The 15243-nt window shown below is 37.4% G+C and overlaps 1 protein-coding gene and 2 long non-coding RNA genes across 3 annotated transcripts; all 3 read right to left on the bottom strand.

The window, feature by feature from the left end:
- Nucleotides 1-908: 908 nt before the first annotated feature.
- Nucleotides 909-1708, bottom strand: LOC103426444 (uncharacterized). The gene is made up of 2 exons (XR_003773466.2): nucleotides 1462-1708; nucleotides 909-1295 (listed from the first exon to the last, which is right to left on the bottom strand). It is a non-coding gene; the product is annotated as an uncharacterized lncRNA (long non-coding RNA).
- An 805-nt stretch (nucleotides 1709-2513) lies between these two features.
- On the bottom strand, nucleotides 2514-6198 carry LOC139197826 (uncharacterized). The gene is made up of 3 exons (XR_011583218.1): nucleotides 5654-6198; nucleotides 4782-4840; nucleotides 2514-2645 (listed from the first exon to the last, which is right to left on the bottom strand). It is a non-coding gene; the product is annotated as an uncharacterized lncRNA (long non-coding RNA).
- A 3476-nt stretch (nucleotides 6199-9674) lies between these two features.
- LOC103426445 (uncharacterized) lies at nucleotides 9675-14184 on the bottom strand. The gene is made up of 8 exons (XM_008364531.4): nucleotides 13223-14184; nucleotides 12450-12526; nucleotides 12173-12341; nucleotides 11721-11809; nucleotides 11457-11621; nucleotides 11282-11359; nucleotides 10557-10660; nucleotides 9675-10136 (listed from the first exon to the last, which is right to left on the bottom strand). Exons 1-8 carry the CDS (start codon nucleotides 13839-13841, stop codon nucleotides 10031-10033), a joined length of 1407 nt encoding a protein of 468 aa, XP_008362753.1. The 5' UTR covers nucleotides 13842-14184; the 3' UTR covers nucleotides 9675-10030.
- Nucleotides 14185-15243: the final 1059 nt, after the last annotated feature.

Here is a 15243-nt window from a genome sequence, read left to right as displayed (position 1 = left end):
CATTATACATTGTGCAGTCAGAAATCATTTTAAATATTTGTATTTAAAATTAAACATGAACAGTACATGACGAAAATTAATCGCACGATATACGATGAACGAACATGATTTAAGGATTCTCAAAATCTTCACAAAGAGGATCCTCATTCATGTATTAATACAATTACCATGTGATAGTCGATATGGTAATTATATTAGATACACACAAGTATAGCAAGCACATTCTTTATTAATAGTATTTTTTATTGACTTCACTAAAACCTTAATCTAGAAACAAAAGATTTTAAAGGACATATAAAACGCGAAAGTTTTGACAGAATTATCCAAAATGACTATTGATTTAGTTGTGATAAGTTCATAAATTGAACCATATTCACGGATTTTAAATTTAGGAAATAAAACCCCAATTAGGTCGAAATTCAAGAACAAAAGCTCCAACGATCTTTTTTTTATTTTTCTCTTGGTGTTAGCCATCGAACAGGTGAGACTGCCGTACCTAATATCCAAGCGGAGAGTAGGCTTTTCTCCCTTTTTTGTATATCATTTCTTCTTATTTAAACAGTCACGATTAAATCATATCAACATCTTATATTAATTTTTTTTTTATAAAAAAAAAAACAAAATGAAAAATGTAAGAGGATGAGAGGAAATGAGAAGGGAATTAAAAGAGAAAAAAATCTTACTCCTAATTGGTGATTCGGTAGCCAATCCAGGGGTAATTATCAAGATTGAATAAGGACGGATGAGAGGCTAAAATGAGTATTTATTCTTTCCTTTTCCTTTTTGTTAAAAGTTGTATTCGAGGAGTGAAAACTGATCATCTAATGCAAATGATATATAAAAGGCAAAATTGGATTAATAGTCCCCAGCGATAGGGTATTCGAAGGATTGTCCATGCAGTAAAAAAATTAGAATTTAAACTTTTGTGGTGATGATTATTAGCAAAATTAACCCAAAAAACAAACTTCTGTTAAACTCAGTTAAGTATAAGGATAAAAATGTCCAACCACTCTTTATTTCTGCTAGCCTTCTCTTCCTCTCTCTGTGTCTGCGTAATTATACCTCCACAGTGCAATGCAAGGCCACGATCGGATCAACACGCGTCTCCTCGCGAGCTGAACTACCACAACTAGTTTCCGGAATGCTATCTCATTTACCAAATCCCCAACCTTCTTCATCTCCAAAGGTATCCCCTTGTGCTTCACCTCCCCTTGTTTCTTCACCCAAGATAAGCGAGCTTCATGAGCTTCCTAGAATCGAACTAGATTGAGAACCAACAAATCCCAGTTCATCAGCTGCCAAACCAACAAATAATAAATTAGATGGCAAGAAGAATGAAGCACAAACTGTTCCAACATCCACCCCCCATCATATATATGTCCGGTGCTGGAGCAATTTAGTTCTAACTTCTAAGAAGGGAACATCAACTGGTGAGGAAAATACTGAAAAACGCACGCTAACCTCGAATCGGACTAGATTGAGAGGCCACTTCAGAAACATTTGATACTGGTTTGAGGTTTGATAGGGAAATTGGCGACAATGGAGGTGAAACAACTTCTTCAGCCTTGCCTGGAACTTAAGGAGACTCCAAATGTCTTGCTACATGCAATGCCATTGCTCTTTGACTGCTTGAAGGTATGGAGAAGCTTCGGGGAACTATCAAAGGTGGAATTGGAAGTGGAGATACTGCATTTGATCCGATCGTGGCCTTGCATTGCATCGTGGATGTATAATTACACAGACAGAGAGAGAGAGGAACAGAAGGCTAGCAGAAATAAAGAGTGTGGTTGGACATTTTTATCCTTATACTTAACTAAGTTGGACACAAGTTTGTTTTTTAGGTTAATTTTGCTAATAATCTTCACCACAAGAATTTAAATCCTAATTTTTTTACCACATAGGCAATCCTCCGAATACCCTATGACCACGAAGACTATTAATCCGATTTGGCCTATATGAAAATGCTAGCAACCTTGTACTCACATTTTCAAATTGCAAGTCTTTTTTGTTTTTTTAAACAAACGATATTATCCACATTAAGGGAAATGAGATATAGTTAGTCTCTTAATAGACTAGCAATATTGTATTTAAAATTATATTTTCTATTTTCATCATTTAATATTCTTTCTAAACCCCAAACCCTAAAAATTCTATGTTCTTAACTGCTTTATAATTGAATTACCACCAGCAAATACTGGTCATTTATCATTACCCAAAAAAAAAACACACAAAAAGATTGGTGTAAATGGTGAAAATAATGAGTTTTGATTATTTTTCAAACCAAATTTGTAAACCATATTATAAGTCACATACATAAAATAGGCATGTTAATCAAAACTTAGGTAATAATTCAATCATCAACAATTAGGTCATATAATTTACAGAATGAGTATTGTTAAGGAGACTCCATTGACGCTCTACCCACTCATATTTTTTACACAATATTTTATAATATTAATATAAAATTAACATTATATTATGAGACGATAAAGAATCCATGAAATACCTTACTATTGAAAAGATTCTCTAGCATTTCTTTCAAAACTTAACTTAAATTATAGTCCATAATAAAACAATAAATTTGAACTTGATCCTAATAAACGACAGTACTGGAGCTGCATCAACCACATTGGAACTTGAAACTCCTAAAGAAAAATAAATAATAAAAGGATCACAATGCTAAAACAACCTAGTTCAGTCTGCAGCACATTCTACAGATATTAGTGGACGCACTCCAAGCTTGTCTCTGCAATTTGCCTTAAAACAAAAGCTGATTTCCAAAAGAGGACTTAAGGCATGAACTCCATTCGTTCCAAATATGGAAATATACAGTCATCACATCGCTACATAATCAAACTTTAAACACCACTCACAGTCCAGTTCCAGAAATAACTAAAAAAAACCAGACCCAACTCCAACAAAGCTTTGATTCGAATATATAAAATGCTGGCTTTAATTTCCTTATTTGTTCCACAAATATGGCAATTATTTTTAAAGTATTTGGTTAAGTACGGATTAAGCATCTTCTATTACTAGATAAATCGCTGTAATTAAAAATTAATAATAAATCAACGAAAGACAAGACAGCATAGAAGACCGGACGGCTCAACTCCAGATGAAGTTAAAAATGTGACAAAAGGTACGTCTTTCGATGAACACATGCAATGCAAGAATGAGAGAACCGAGGCCTTCTGCCTCAAATATACATAAATATATATATTTATATAATACGTATATACGTATACACACACACACACAAATAAGCAGAGCAATGCTTGGCCAATATTGCAGAAAACGCAATTTCCTGTAACCTAAAAAAAAGAGCATAGATTCATGGAAAATTTTCAGTGAAATGTTATGAATGGTGAATGCTTGGCTAATATACATGCAATGCTTGATGCTGCTGCATGTTACTGGCATGGCATGCACATGATTTGAACTTTGAAGTACATGAGGAAAAGGGAAAAGTTACTGACTGAAAACATTATCTAGAAAAATGGGAAGGTAAATAGAGATAAAAGCACCTGACCAAGATTTACTTGTCGGGTGAAAAAAGTAGAGGAAATGAAAGGGACTGGGTAAACTGATTACAGGAGGACAATGGGAAAGCTGTGATCAACTCAATGGACAAGAGAAGGCACTCGACGTAGGCCCCTTCATTAGTCCTAGCTAGAGTACACCTACTAGAAAGTAGAACCCATGAAGTTCAGTAACTGGGATCATCTCCGGATCACACCTCCAGAGCAAACTGTGCAAAGCATCCCATTCTTCCATTTTTTATACTATGACCAAAAATAAATTTAAACATTTAAAAATTCTCACACAAAACAAAGCAAGATGAAAATGGAAGGATGAGATGTTTTGTTCAGTTTACTCCGAAAGCTGAGATTAGGAGGTGATCCCAGTCCGAAATTCAGGACGGGCTTTTTACTATTGAAACAAAACAAGTGCATGTATACATCCGACAATTTACTTGCCGAACTATAAATTTGAACTACACTTTTCAACAAGAGACCACCTAATCAACGGGTCAGATTGACAGTTGCTAACAGTATTTCTCGCGAGAGAATATCAAATGGTTAATCATCACTTAACTTAAGCACGTAAGATATGGGAAAGAGTGACGATGATACGATGATAATGATCAACTCTTTTAACTGAAATATAAGCATATGAAACTAATTAAAATTTTGGCAGCTAAACCTTAACTAAAGTAAGGAGAAAAGTGGAGAGAATGGAAAGGAGGAGCTCCCTTCAGTCCAAGCGCAGAGAAAGAGGGATGTAAAATATCTCCCGCATCATTCACACAACCACAGTAGCAAATTGTCTGATGATTTCGGAAAGGCATAAGTCCCACATTCGATGATGGTCCATCTGCAGCCGCTTCTAGTCCGGTCCGAAAGTGCCACATCTGAGAGCAACATATGAATGTGCAGCAGGAATGAAGGAAAGTAATAAGACCGGATACTCCTTTAATCTCTACTGAGTGCTTGAGTGAATGAGTCGGCAGCTACTTCGACAACCCTATCAAATCCTATCCATGAGTGGACTGAGGAAAGCTCTCTCTCACCATTTCTTCATTACTCACCATGTAATTTTAGACCTAATTAATATATTGGATAGTAATTTTGTATCAATAAATAAAGCAAAACCCACCATGCAACAGTTTAATTTCTACTGCCCTACACATTCACTCCTTCAATTCGTCGTACTACTACTTTAAAGTTGCTTTCTGACATTCATAGAAACCAATAAATTAAGCTCATGTAAATTAAACCCACCATGTAACTGCACCACTTTCACTACGACGAACTGAAATCAATGAAAGCAACATCAGCATCTGCAAATAAAAAACAAACACATATTGAATTCTTAGTCCAAAAAAGAGACATTGAATTCGTTTAGTCAAATTTTCATATGGAAGAGGGCTAGCTTGCTATTTCATTATATCGAGAGCTGTTTCCATTAAAAAAATGCCCAAGGTTTAGCTTAATTAAGAGCAACCCTAATCCTTTCTATGGATTCTTAAGGGGAAAGGGGAAGATCTAAATAGGTAAAGATATATAGATTCAGAAAGTGCGAATTCTTTTCTCAGTCCCAAATATGGCTATTTATCACTACCCACAAAATTTTCTAATTCATTGAGTAGGTCCAACACGCACAATTTAAAAGTTATGTTTGTCTCAGATTCTCCCAGAAGGCTAAAATAAATTAAGACTGTCTATTTCAGAAATCTAGAGTAGTTTACTGATTAAGAACCCAAGTTTCATCACGAGCATATAAATTTACAGTTGAAAAATAACTCGTTAAGTGAATTTAAATAGAAGATGGCATATTTTTTTACAGTTCAAAAAAAAAAAATTCGTTCTTTGAGGAGGCTAAGCTAACAAGTGAATCTGTAGCAAACTGAAACACAAAGAGGCCTAATCATACGAGAACACTATATCACTTAAAAGAAGAGGCTAATAGTAATATAAACAGACTTAAATCTTACAAATAAAACCCATTTTCTGCTTTAGACTAAATCAATTTAAACAAAATTCAAATGACCAAATACAATATCAGACCAAAGTACTGCAGCTAGAAGAGAGTAAAATCCCCCAATCCCAATAAAAACTACTTAAGTACCAATATATAGAGAGAGGAAAGAAACCATTGATTTGTGATGAAACTTCCAAGCAGCTAGTAGTAGTCCATGTCTGCAGAATATAGGATCCACAAACAGTGCACAAAATAGTGGAAGAGACTACTACGAAACCCTAGAATCTAAGTAATTAGAAGCGTTGTAGCGTTGTTCAAAACCCTAATCCATATTTATTTTCCTGGCAGGTGAAGAAGAAAAGGGAGTTGCCGAGAAGAGAGAGAGAGAGAGAGGGAGAGTTTTAATATGTCTTAAGGCAAAAGGAAATGATGGGTCATTGGCCATATGAGAGTCAGACAGAGGAAAGCGACTCAAGATCTAAGGAAATCTCACGCAGGCCAGAGAGGAGAGAGGTGGTCACTTTTCTGCTTTCAGGAGAGTTTTCGCTGTAAGATAGTCATGAAGGTAAACATGGAAGGATTTGTGAGAGATAATTCTAAGCAGTCTCTCCTCTCTCTCTCAAACACACACACACAGAGTCACACTCACCCACCCCAACACGCACATGTAAACAACAATTTGGCTGACGCAAACAAAGGACAAGAATACACACACACACATATATATATAGACATGGATTGGATATGAGTTTGGAGTTTGTACTGTAGCCTTCTGTTATCATGGTACATAACATACATCAATCCTAATTTGACCCAAAAAAAATCAACACAAATGTGATTTCCACCACATATACATGGAAGGAGATTATTTTCGGATCTTTCCCTTCAAAATCCAAGAATCAAGTGATCCGGATCTTTAAAATTTGATCGAATGGCTAAAAACAGAAAAGTTAGTAAAAACTTTCAAAAACTATTATAATTTTTGACCGTTTGATCAAATTTTAAAGATTCAGATCACTTGATTCCTGGGTTTAAAGGGAAAGATCCGGAAAGGATCTCTTTCCCATATACATTTACTTCCACCACTGCAGGAAAGCATCATCTTGTACAAAGCAATTTATTTGAAGAAAGACAAGAAAATATGGTAAAAATAGGGTTAAGTGTATGTTACACATTTGGATGTCGTTTGCAAAATGAAACACGTGGTTTAAATTTTTACATTATATCACACTACGTGGTTTTTGAATTGCACCAATTTAACATCTCCGTCAATTTCACCAACTAATTAGACGTTAAGTGCTAATGTAACATAGACTAAACACTAAAATTGATGGTCAACATCTGCTTAAAATGTACATCAAGTCTATGCTACATCAACATTTAAAGTTTAATTAGACCGTAAAATTGACAAAGACGTTAAATTAATACAATTCAGAAACTATGTGATTTATTATGCAAAAATTGCAACTCGTAGCGGATTTTACAAATAACTCCCAAACTTCTTGTGTAAAATACAATTAACCCAAAAAAATATTATGGAATGTGTACAACCGACAGCCCACGTCTCTGTCTGAGAGCCTACTGCGTCTGCGTGCACTATCACAGTCCCACTCCCACTGTAGCTACCACTTGGGGTTTTCTTTTCAAAGCCTCTGCAGCAATCAATGAAGGATGTAAATTGTTCTGTTTCTAAACAGTAAATACCACAGTGGCAGTAGTAGCCAGTAGGGGGGGATCCCTTCAGTTTTAGGGTTGGTATGTACGCACAAAAGACACAATCAAATTCATGAGTCACGTCATGTTCTTTTTATCATTTTCTACCGAGACAGGTTTTACCATCATCCTGTTTCACTTTATGTACGAGAAATGCTATCATTGTTAACAATTTTTTCACCATAGGCACTGTTCCTTTGGGATGAATTTTTTTTAAAAAAATGGACAAATTTACATGACAGCCATAGCCCTTGCCTAGCACAGTTATTCCATCATCGAGTTCGGACGTAGCTATAGCTACAGTTCCAGATTCTGATTGTGTTGGGTGTTAAAGAGGGAATGCACAAATTCAGTCGGTTCTCTGATTGTGGAAACCAGACGGGCATCTGTGCATTTTTTTAGCTTAGTCTTGTTTGCCATCATCATATTGTATACAATGTCTGAGCCTCTGAGAGACTGCAATATTCCCATTTTTCACCATGGCATAAAATCTACACACTCATTGCTCAATGGGGAAGTGCGCAAGAATCAAATCAATTGCTGAACGACAGTCCTACGTTATCGTTGCCACCACCAAAAAACCAGATGGTCTCAATTTTCAGTCTGGTTTTAGTGTAATGGCCAACTAGAAATCAAATTACAACGAGAATGTTTGAGGGTGCTGATGTTTTAGGGTTTTGTTAGAATCGGTTTTATTAGAAACATATTGGAACTTTTGTAAGAAACAATGTGTTTCACATAAAAGCATTGTACTTTTCTATATCAAACGCTATTATATATAAAAGTGCTTTTGATATCCTAAAAGCGCTTTTGATTTTTTAGAAGCACCACAGTCTATGACTATTTTATGTAGAAAGCACTTTTGTTAAAAAACGTTTATGCTAGAAGCGTTTAAAATTTGAACATGTTTGAGTCTAGCTAGTGTTTTTCCAAAAAAGCTTTTACAAACTATAGCTCTTTGAGTTTTATGTTAGATGTAATCAGAAGTGTTCTTAATTAGTTGTAAAAGAAAAAACTTTTAACCCTTTTAGAAGCAATGTCAAACATATCATTAACTATTCTAAAAAAACTCTTTAAGTAGGCCTATCAAGTTACAAGTACAAGAAGGAAATAGATGCTTATTAGTAAAGATGTTGGGGGAAACCCTAGCCTGCTGGTCCAAAGATTCTTCGAAAGCTCTATTGCTGGTAAACATGAAGGGGAAATATGTAATAAACTGATAGCAGTCAGAAACTTCCAATGCCCAAGAAGCAATAACCAAATGATGCAAATTATAGGCGTCAACTCCTCAGCCAAAGATCCATGACGCAAAAACAAATAAAGGATTTTGCCAAATTGTGGTCCCAAAAGACACAAGTTGAAACTATTTGAGTAGCATAAGGAAAGTGAACAAGTAAAATATTGGATTATTGACCAAATGTGTGAATGCATGAGCCGTTTTTGTATTACTTTTTTCAGCACTAAAAAAAGACATGAAGATTGGACGGATGACGAGGATGGTACGACTTTGATTCCACAATTCTGGAGCCATATACTGTGGGGAGCAGCAACAGCAAGCCAGGCTATGTCATTGGACCACCAACAATTCTGGATCCGGCATTATCCTTATTAGATTCATGTCACTCATATAAAAAAAAAACCTCCTTAAAAGGTTCATTGACTTTTAATGCAAAAGCTAATGGACCACTTAGGCTTCTTATATATTGCATTTCGTGGCATGCAGCAACGTCATGAAGTGTAATGGCATGTTTGGAGGAATTTTCAAATAGCAAGGCAATTGGACAATAGTTAGAAATGAGCCCTACAGATGATTAAATGGAGGGTTTTGAAAGGATTATGCAATAGCATGTTCACTTACGTGAAATGATATCGGTCGTTCCAATTTTTTTATTTTCCCGCATTTACTAAAACATGAGTATTATAATTATTTCACGTTCTAATTATCTTAAGTTTACTAACATGTGGAATATATAAAAAGGGTTTCGCTACAAATCCGTAATCCAATGTATGAAAATCAAGAATACTTCAAATCCATAATCCAATGCAATATAAATAAAAGATCATATTAACTGGGAGGCTTCTTGATCTCATTCTCATTTCTTCTTTTGCGGATTCATAACTTTACCCAATCAAAGTATGTGTAAACATGTGAAGGGATTAGCAACTCTTTTATTTATGTCCTTGTAAAGGTTATGTAAGGAGTGCATTTCATACTCTAATAATTTTTGTTTTCCCTTTTTTGTCAGGCAATATTCTTTTAGATTATTTCTAACTCATTTAACCTCGATCTTTTGTTACTTGCTAATCTCACATCGGAAATAGTGCAAGTGCCTCAGCTGTTAATCACTTCACCTTTGTATAAAACCCCTATTCGGTTTCTCGTAACAGGAAGAATTCTTTAGTCCGCAGTTACAGGACACAGGAGTCGAGTGTGACCAAAATACAATGTAGATGAGGTATTGTGTCCGCGATCAGAGAGATGCATGAGAATAACTTGTAATTATTAGTGAAGAGAGAGGAGAGTCGTATCTATACAAAGAAGATAACACATGAAAAGGGGTCCCCCGGCTATCAGAGGCCACGGTTTTGCATCTACTATTTTTCATCATCCATTCGGATCATGGATGACCTCATGATTGCAACATATTGACATAATATCGATCCGCATCTCGTCTCCTCTAGTTATACCTTTCCATCTGATTACCTGGAGGCAACCTGATGATGATACAATGCTATCAGACATACATTCATTTTTGCCTATATAACAAAACCAAAGCGAGACCGTCTCAAGAACGCTGCTCATATATCTACGCTCCACAGGTAGAACACTCGGAGTTTAGAAAAACTGGAAAAATAAACTCGTTGATCCATCCCCAAATGTTCGCAAATCCGCAGGTTTTACTACTGACCTGCATAGCGGGCAAGTTCTTTCTCTCTCAAACCTGAAAAAAGGTAAGTAGTTGTCAGTTAGTTGAAAGGGTTAAAAGGTGAACATAAGCGAAGCACTACGACATTGTAAAACAGTTGAAACATACTAGCCGCAGCCAGTAGTGACCTAGTAGGATTCTAGTTCAACCACGAACCAACAACATCCACAAAAAGTGTCATGCAGTTGACCCAACTAGCAAATAGATGGGTCCCAAACTACTTGGCGCAAAGCGAAACTTGCCGCAGGCAGAATTTTGTTCCAAGGCCATGACCCTTTTAAAGAGAGATATTTGGCTCATCATTAATACTTATAAACAACACGCAAGAAGCATTACAAGACAAACCATAAGAAACTCACATTCCAATATTTCTGATATAATATTGCGATCATTGATTTTAAAACTTGATGAGAAACATAAGGTAAATAAGCTAACCATTCAGAGACACAATCCTCGCAGAAAATATGTTTACAGCGCAACAGAATCGGAGCATGTATCTTCTCCTGGCAAATGGCACAAAGGTCTCCCGCTGCGTTTACCTGATTCAATATACGTGTGAGCTAGAATGCACAAGTAACAACTTAGGCAGAAAAACAATAACAGTATTCACCATGTAACACTAAACATGGATTAATGCATACAGAAGCAAGGGAGGAACCAAACTGAAACTACCCACCTTTCTAGGTGACAAATGTTAAGCTCTAACCGGCCATTTCATAGACATGCTTGCATGCATAAAAACATATGTGCACATACATGGAAAATCATCATTGTTTTTTAGATGAACTCTTAGCATGAAAAGAGATATCAAAGTTTTGATTCAAGCTAGGAAAGAAACCTCAAAGTTGTTCCAGTAAACAAGTTAACCGCACACTACTACCAAAAGGCAGGAAGAGGTTACTTATAAATAAAAGATTAAAACTTATAAACTTCAAAATATATGTTACTAACTAGATTCTACTTCGGTATCAGGAAAATAAAAACCAAGAGTAGTAGGTCAAAGATTAACATTAAACAAGGATGCATAAAGGATGGGTAGAGCTTTTTTTCCTTGGGTAATGAAGGATATAACTTGAGGCTATAACTCATAGAGAGAAAAAAGTGATCTCAACCCTTTCCAGAATCCAAAGTAAATCAAATAATTCAATTTGATGTCATACCTGTTCTGATGTTGCATGAGACCCATAATGGATATCCTTTCGTGACAATGCTCTTATGGAAGCAAAAAAGGATTGGACCTAAAGCAATGCAACAAAATATAACTAATTGATCCAATTCAAGTGCCAAAAGTATATCATTATTTCCACTACAAAAGCTTACTATTTATAGGCTTACCTTCTCAACAACAGATGTTAGCTTAAAAGTTAAATATAATCCCGTTGTAAGTGAGGAGAAGAGGCTCCCATTGTCTTTGTTAAGGAAAAATCTGTACCAAACAGGTGTTGGTAACAAAGCCCGGTACAGCAGCAGTGTATACTCAACTACAGTTAACATTTGACCCTTCAAAATGAGATAACAACGTTCAGAGAGTAACTCCAAATTATGAGATACTTGAAGATGATATGATTATGGAAATTCATAGTCTCAGTATCATATCACCTGCCGACGATAATTATGGCCTCTGCCATTCTTGTAGTATATAAGCAACAAACACTTGAAAGCCATCCCTGCCTGCCTCACCATGGTATCTGAAAGTAATAGAATTTAGAGAAACTCTACCACAAATTCAAAGAAAGACAAGTATTGCACTAGAATAGCAGTGGGCCAGTGGCATAGTGCAAATAAACAGGCAACATGAACGGGACAAACAGAGGACAGAAGCATGAATTCTATATAGAACCAGAAAAAGCGACTGCTCAACCCCACATTAACAGATAAGTTCTAAGTTGATAAGTTGATGATTTCAATACAAAACTTGAAACATATTGTCATTCTATCCCCACATCCACTACATCCTCTTCTTACGGTTGCAACAGATTCCCTACATCTAATATATTAGTAAAACAATTGTATTCAGAAATTAATTACAGCAAAAAAGACCGTCTCCTTACCATTTACCAAAATGGTGAATATGGCATGCCAGAAAGGTGGTATTGCTTTTGGAGGAAGCATTGCCAATGGGAATAGAAGATCGTCACTTCGATACCACCAGTAAACACCTACTACATGAAGCATAAAAGCACCGGCAATACTTGCAAGAACTGAGATTTTTCTATCTCCCTGCAGAAACCAATGACTGTTTAAGATATTTGATCTAGCAATTGAGCATATCTCAGAGCGGAAGAATGAACAAAACAATCTCATAGAATTAAAGACGTATTACATCACCTTTAGAGCAGTCTGCTTCTTAACAACATCATTTGACCTATACATGACAGCTGATACCCATATAGTGACAAAGAAACCTGCAAGTTCTCAACCCAAAAAACAAATGAATACAGCTCTGCAATAATTGAAAAAAAAATGCAAGAGAAGTACATTAACTCAATTTAGGTGAAAAAGTGATTGCCATTCATTTGCATATAGATAATGCCATTGACAATTTAATCACACTACTTACGAGAAAGGATATTTTTAGCACCCGATAGGCTTAATATTCGGACTTAAGTTATTCTTAGGACAGAAAACTATTCAGCATGAGCCTGGCGGAAGAAAACTTGTTACCAAGATTTTAAGTGTTTGTATACGATGTTACAGTCTCTCACATTGGCATCTCTATGATAGTTGATAAAAGAACAAGGCACTGAGCTCCCTAAAGCTAGCATTTCTGTTTTATGTCACCGACTATTAGAAACAGTTAACGTTACCATAGAACATGGATGTGACTCAACTCCAAATGGGCCAAGAGAATGATTGCAAAACAAAGATATACTAGAGAATGCAAAGAATAGGCCCTCTAAAGTAACATAAACAGAACCGAAAACACTACAGCTGCACATTTACAAAGCAAAGGCCAAGTTTTTCGTCACATTAAGTTGATTCAAACTTAAAACTAAAGCCAAAATCCTTGCAAATTATAGATAACTGCAAATTAAGAACAACTAGAATAACCCACAATCGGCACTTGGAATTTGAAGTAAGCAGGTGGTGAAAGTGAGTACCTTGCAAATGCTGACGAATGAAGACGACGAGCAACAGCAACGAAAACGGAAGAATCTGCTCAATCCACCTAGCTATCTGCTGAATATCATATCTCTGGTGTGCAGAATCCCTAGAACTATCCTCCGCGCCATTCCCAGTATCCCCAGCGTGTTCCGGAGACGACGGAGCCACCAAGGGGACTCTCTCGTCCGACCCGACCCCATTGACCATACCCACCTGATTATCCAACGATTGAACCCTACCCAGCGAACCACCATTCTCCTCCCCTTGAACCGGCACCGTCGCACCCCCGTTCCCACGGTCCACATGCTCGCCGGCGCCGATAATCCGAATTGAAACCTCCCTGGTGTTGCTCGACCCGGAGGTGCAGGCCGTAGGGGAGTGTGGCCGAGAATCGGCAACGACTCCAGCGTTGACCACCGGAACATCGGAATCGCGGCGGGAAGAGCTGGGAGAGAGTATTCCGGAGTAATCCAATACGAATGAGAGCGGCGACTGGAAGAACCGGAGGGCGGGGAATTGCATAGACCCGAACGACGACGTATTGCTATTACTGTTGCTGTTATTCCCAGTGGCTCCCCCACTGGCGGGACTACTACTTCCGGAAGAAACCTCCATGAAAACCGAAAACCCTAAATTTTCTTCCTTTGGGGTTTCAGAAGAACCAACCTTTCGGTTTTGTACCGACGAAACGTACGGATTCAGAGACGACCGACCGTTGAAGAAGAAACAGTCAAAAAACGACAGACCAGACTGAATAAAACGGGCCCGCCCTATTTACTTGGAGAGCTGCGACTGGAAATTCCAAAGCTTGAACCAAAATTTGGGGATCAAAGCTTTAGTTTTCTTGCTCGAGTAAGATGAACGGCAAGCTACGCGTCGTCGGCTTCCTCACTGGTCCCTCCCCTCCCCTCTTTTTTCTGTCTTGCTTTTCGTTTTTTTATTTTATTTTATTTATTCCTTTATTTATTTATTCCTTTATTTATTCATCGTCATTGCATTGGCCAATGTTTTGGCTGTTAGCAGTAACGTGTTGACTTTGCCCCACCCTTGGCGTGGTACCAATCCGGTCGAACTTGCCGAACCGGTCAGTTCAAACGGATTGACCAGTCTATCAGGTTGGCTGATTTGATTTGGTTTTGATCATGGTCCGAAATGCCGATAATATTGGCGATATATCGCCGATATTATCGGTTTTCAGGGGTACCAATTTTTTTTGGACTATCCAAATGGTTTTCGAGATAATATCGCGATATTATCGATAATATCGCGATATTATCGAAATTAACGATAATATCGAAACAGGCTTCTCGGAGAAGAACGCCGGAGCTGTAGAAGCTCCAGCCGACTGTAAAACAGGACCCTAGACTCCGATCTAGGTATGAAAATGAAATAGAAGACGAGATGAACGTTTTTATAACTTCCGTTTGCCGTGAAACGATCGGAGGTGTTCGGAAAGTGGCTCGACACTCACGGCCTCGCCGGATCTGGGTGTCCTTGGGGTCATCGGCGTTCCTCTGCGCGTCGCCATGCTTCCCAGAGACGGAGGAGAGGGAGGGAAGGTTCATGAGGGTGGTGGAGATGCTGCGCTGGCATCGGGGTGGACAAATTTGGGTGTGCCTGGGTGTGGGTGCGATCGGGGAAATGGAGTGAGAGAACGGGAGTGAGAGAACGAGATAGAGTTGAGAACTAAACTGAGAGAGAGTGAGGGGTCTAAGAGAGAGAGCCTTTCTCCTTTTTCTAAAAGGCTGTTTTGGTTTCTACAAAACAATAAAAAAATGGAAAGGACATCAAGGGCTGTTTTGGGCTCGGGGTTGATGCAAAGAGCCGTTGGCTCGGCTCTGGTCTCGAGACAGAGGGATGCAGAGCATCCCATGTGAATTCATATCTAATTTTTTTTTCTTTTGTTTTTCTGTTAGTTCAGTTCTCTTTAGTTTTTTTTTTTGTGTTCTTTTCCTGTTTTTATTTAGTTTAGTATATTTATTTGAGTTTAGGTTCTTTTTATTTACAGTTTATTTAT

Source organism: Malus domestica, chromosome 01, assembly GCF_042453785.1.
Source record: "Malus domestica chromosome 01, GDT2T_hap1".
Taxonomy (NCBI): Eukaryota; Viridiplantae; Streptophyta; class Magnoliopsida; order Rosales; family Rosaceae; genus Malus; species Malus domestica.
The sequence above is the reverse complement of the archived record's forward strand: the minus strand, read 5'-3'. Positions and strand labels throughout refer to the sequence as shown.

Excerpts from the sequence above, each read along its gene's own strand:
- LOC103426445 (XM_008364531.4), bottom strand. The coding sequence starts at position 13,841 with ATGGAGGTTTCTTCCGGAAGTAGTAGTCCCGCCAGTGGGGGAGCCACT. Across the intron at positions 11,622-11,720 it reads GCCATAATTATCGTCGGCAG|GGTCAAATGTTAACTGTAGT; the intron begins GTGATATGATAC and ends CTCATTTTGAAG. Across the intron at positions 10,137-10,556 it reads GAGGATTGTGTCTCTGAATG|GTTTGAGAGAGAAAGAACTT; the intron begins GTTAGCTTATTT and ends ACCTTTTTTCAG.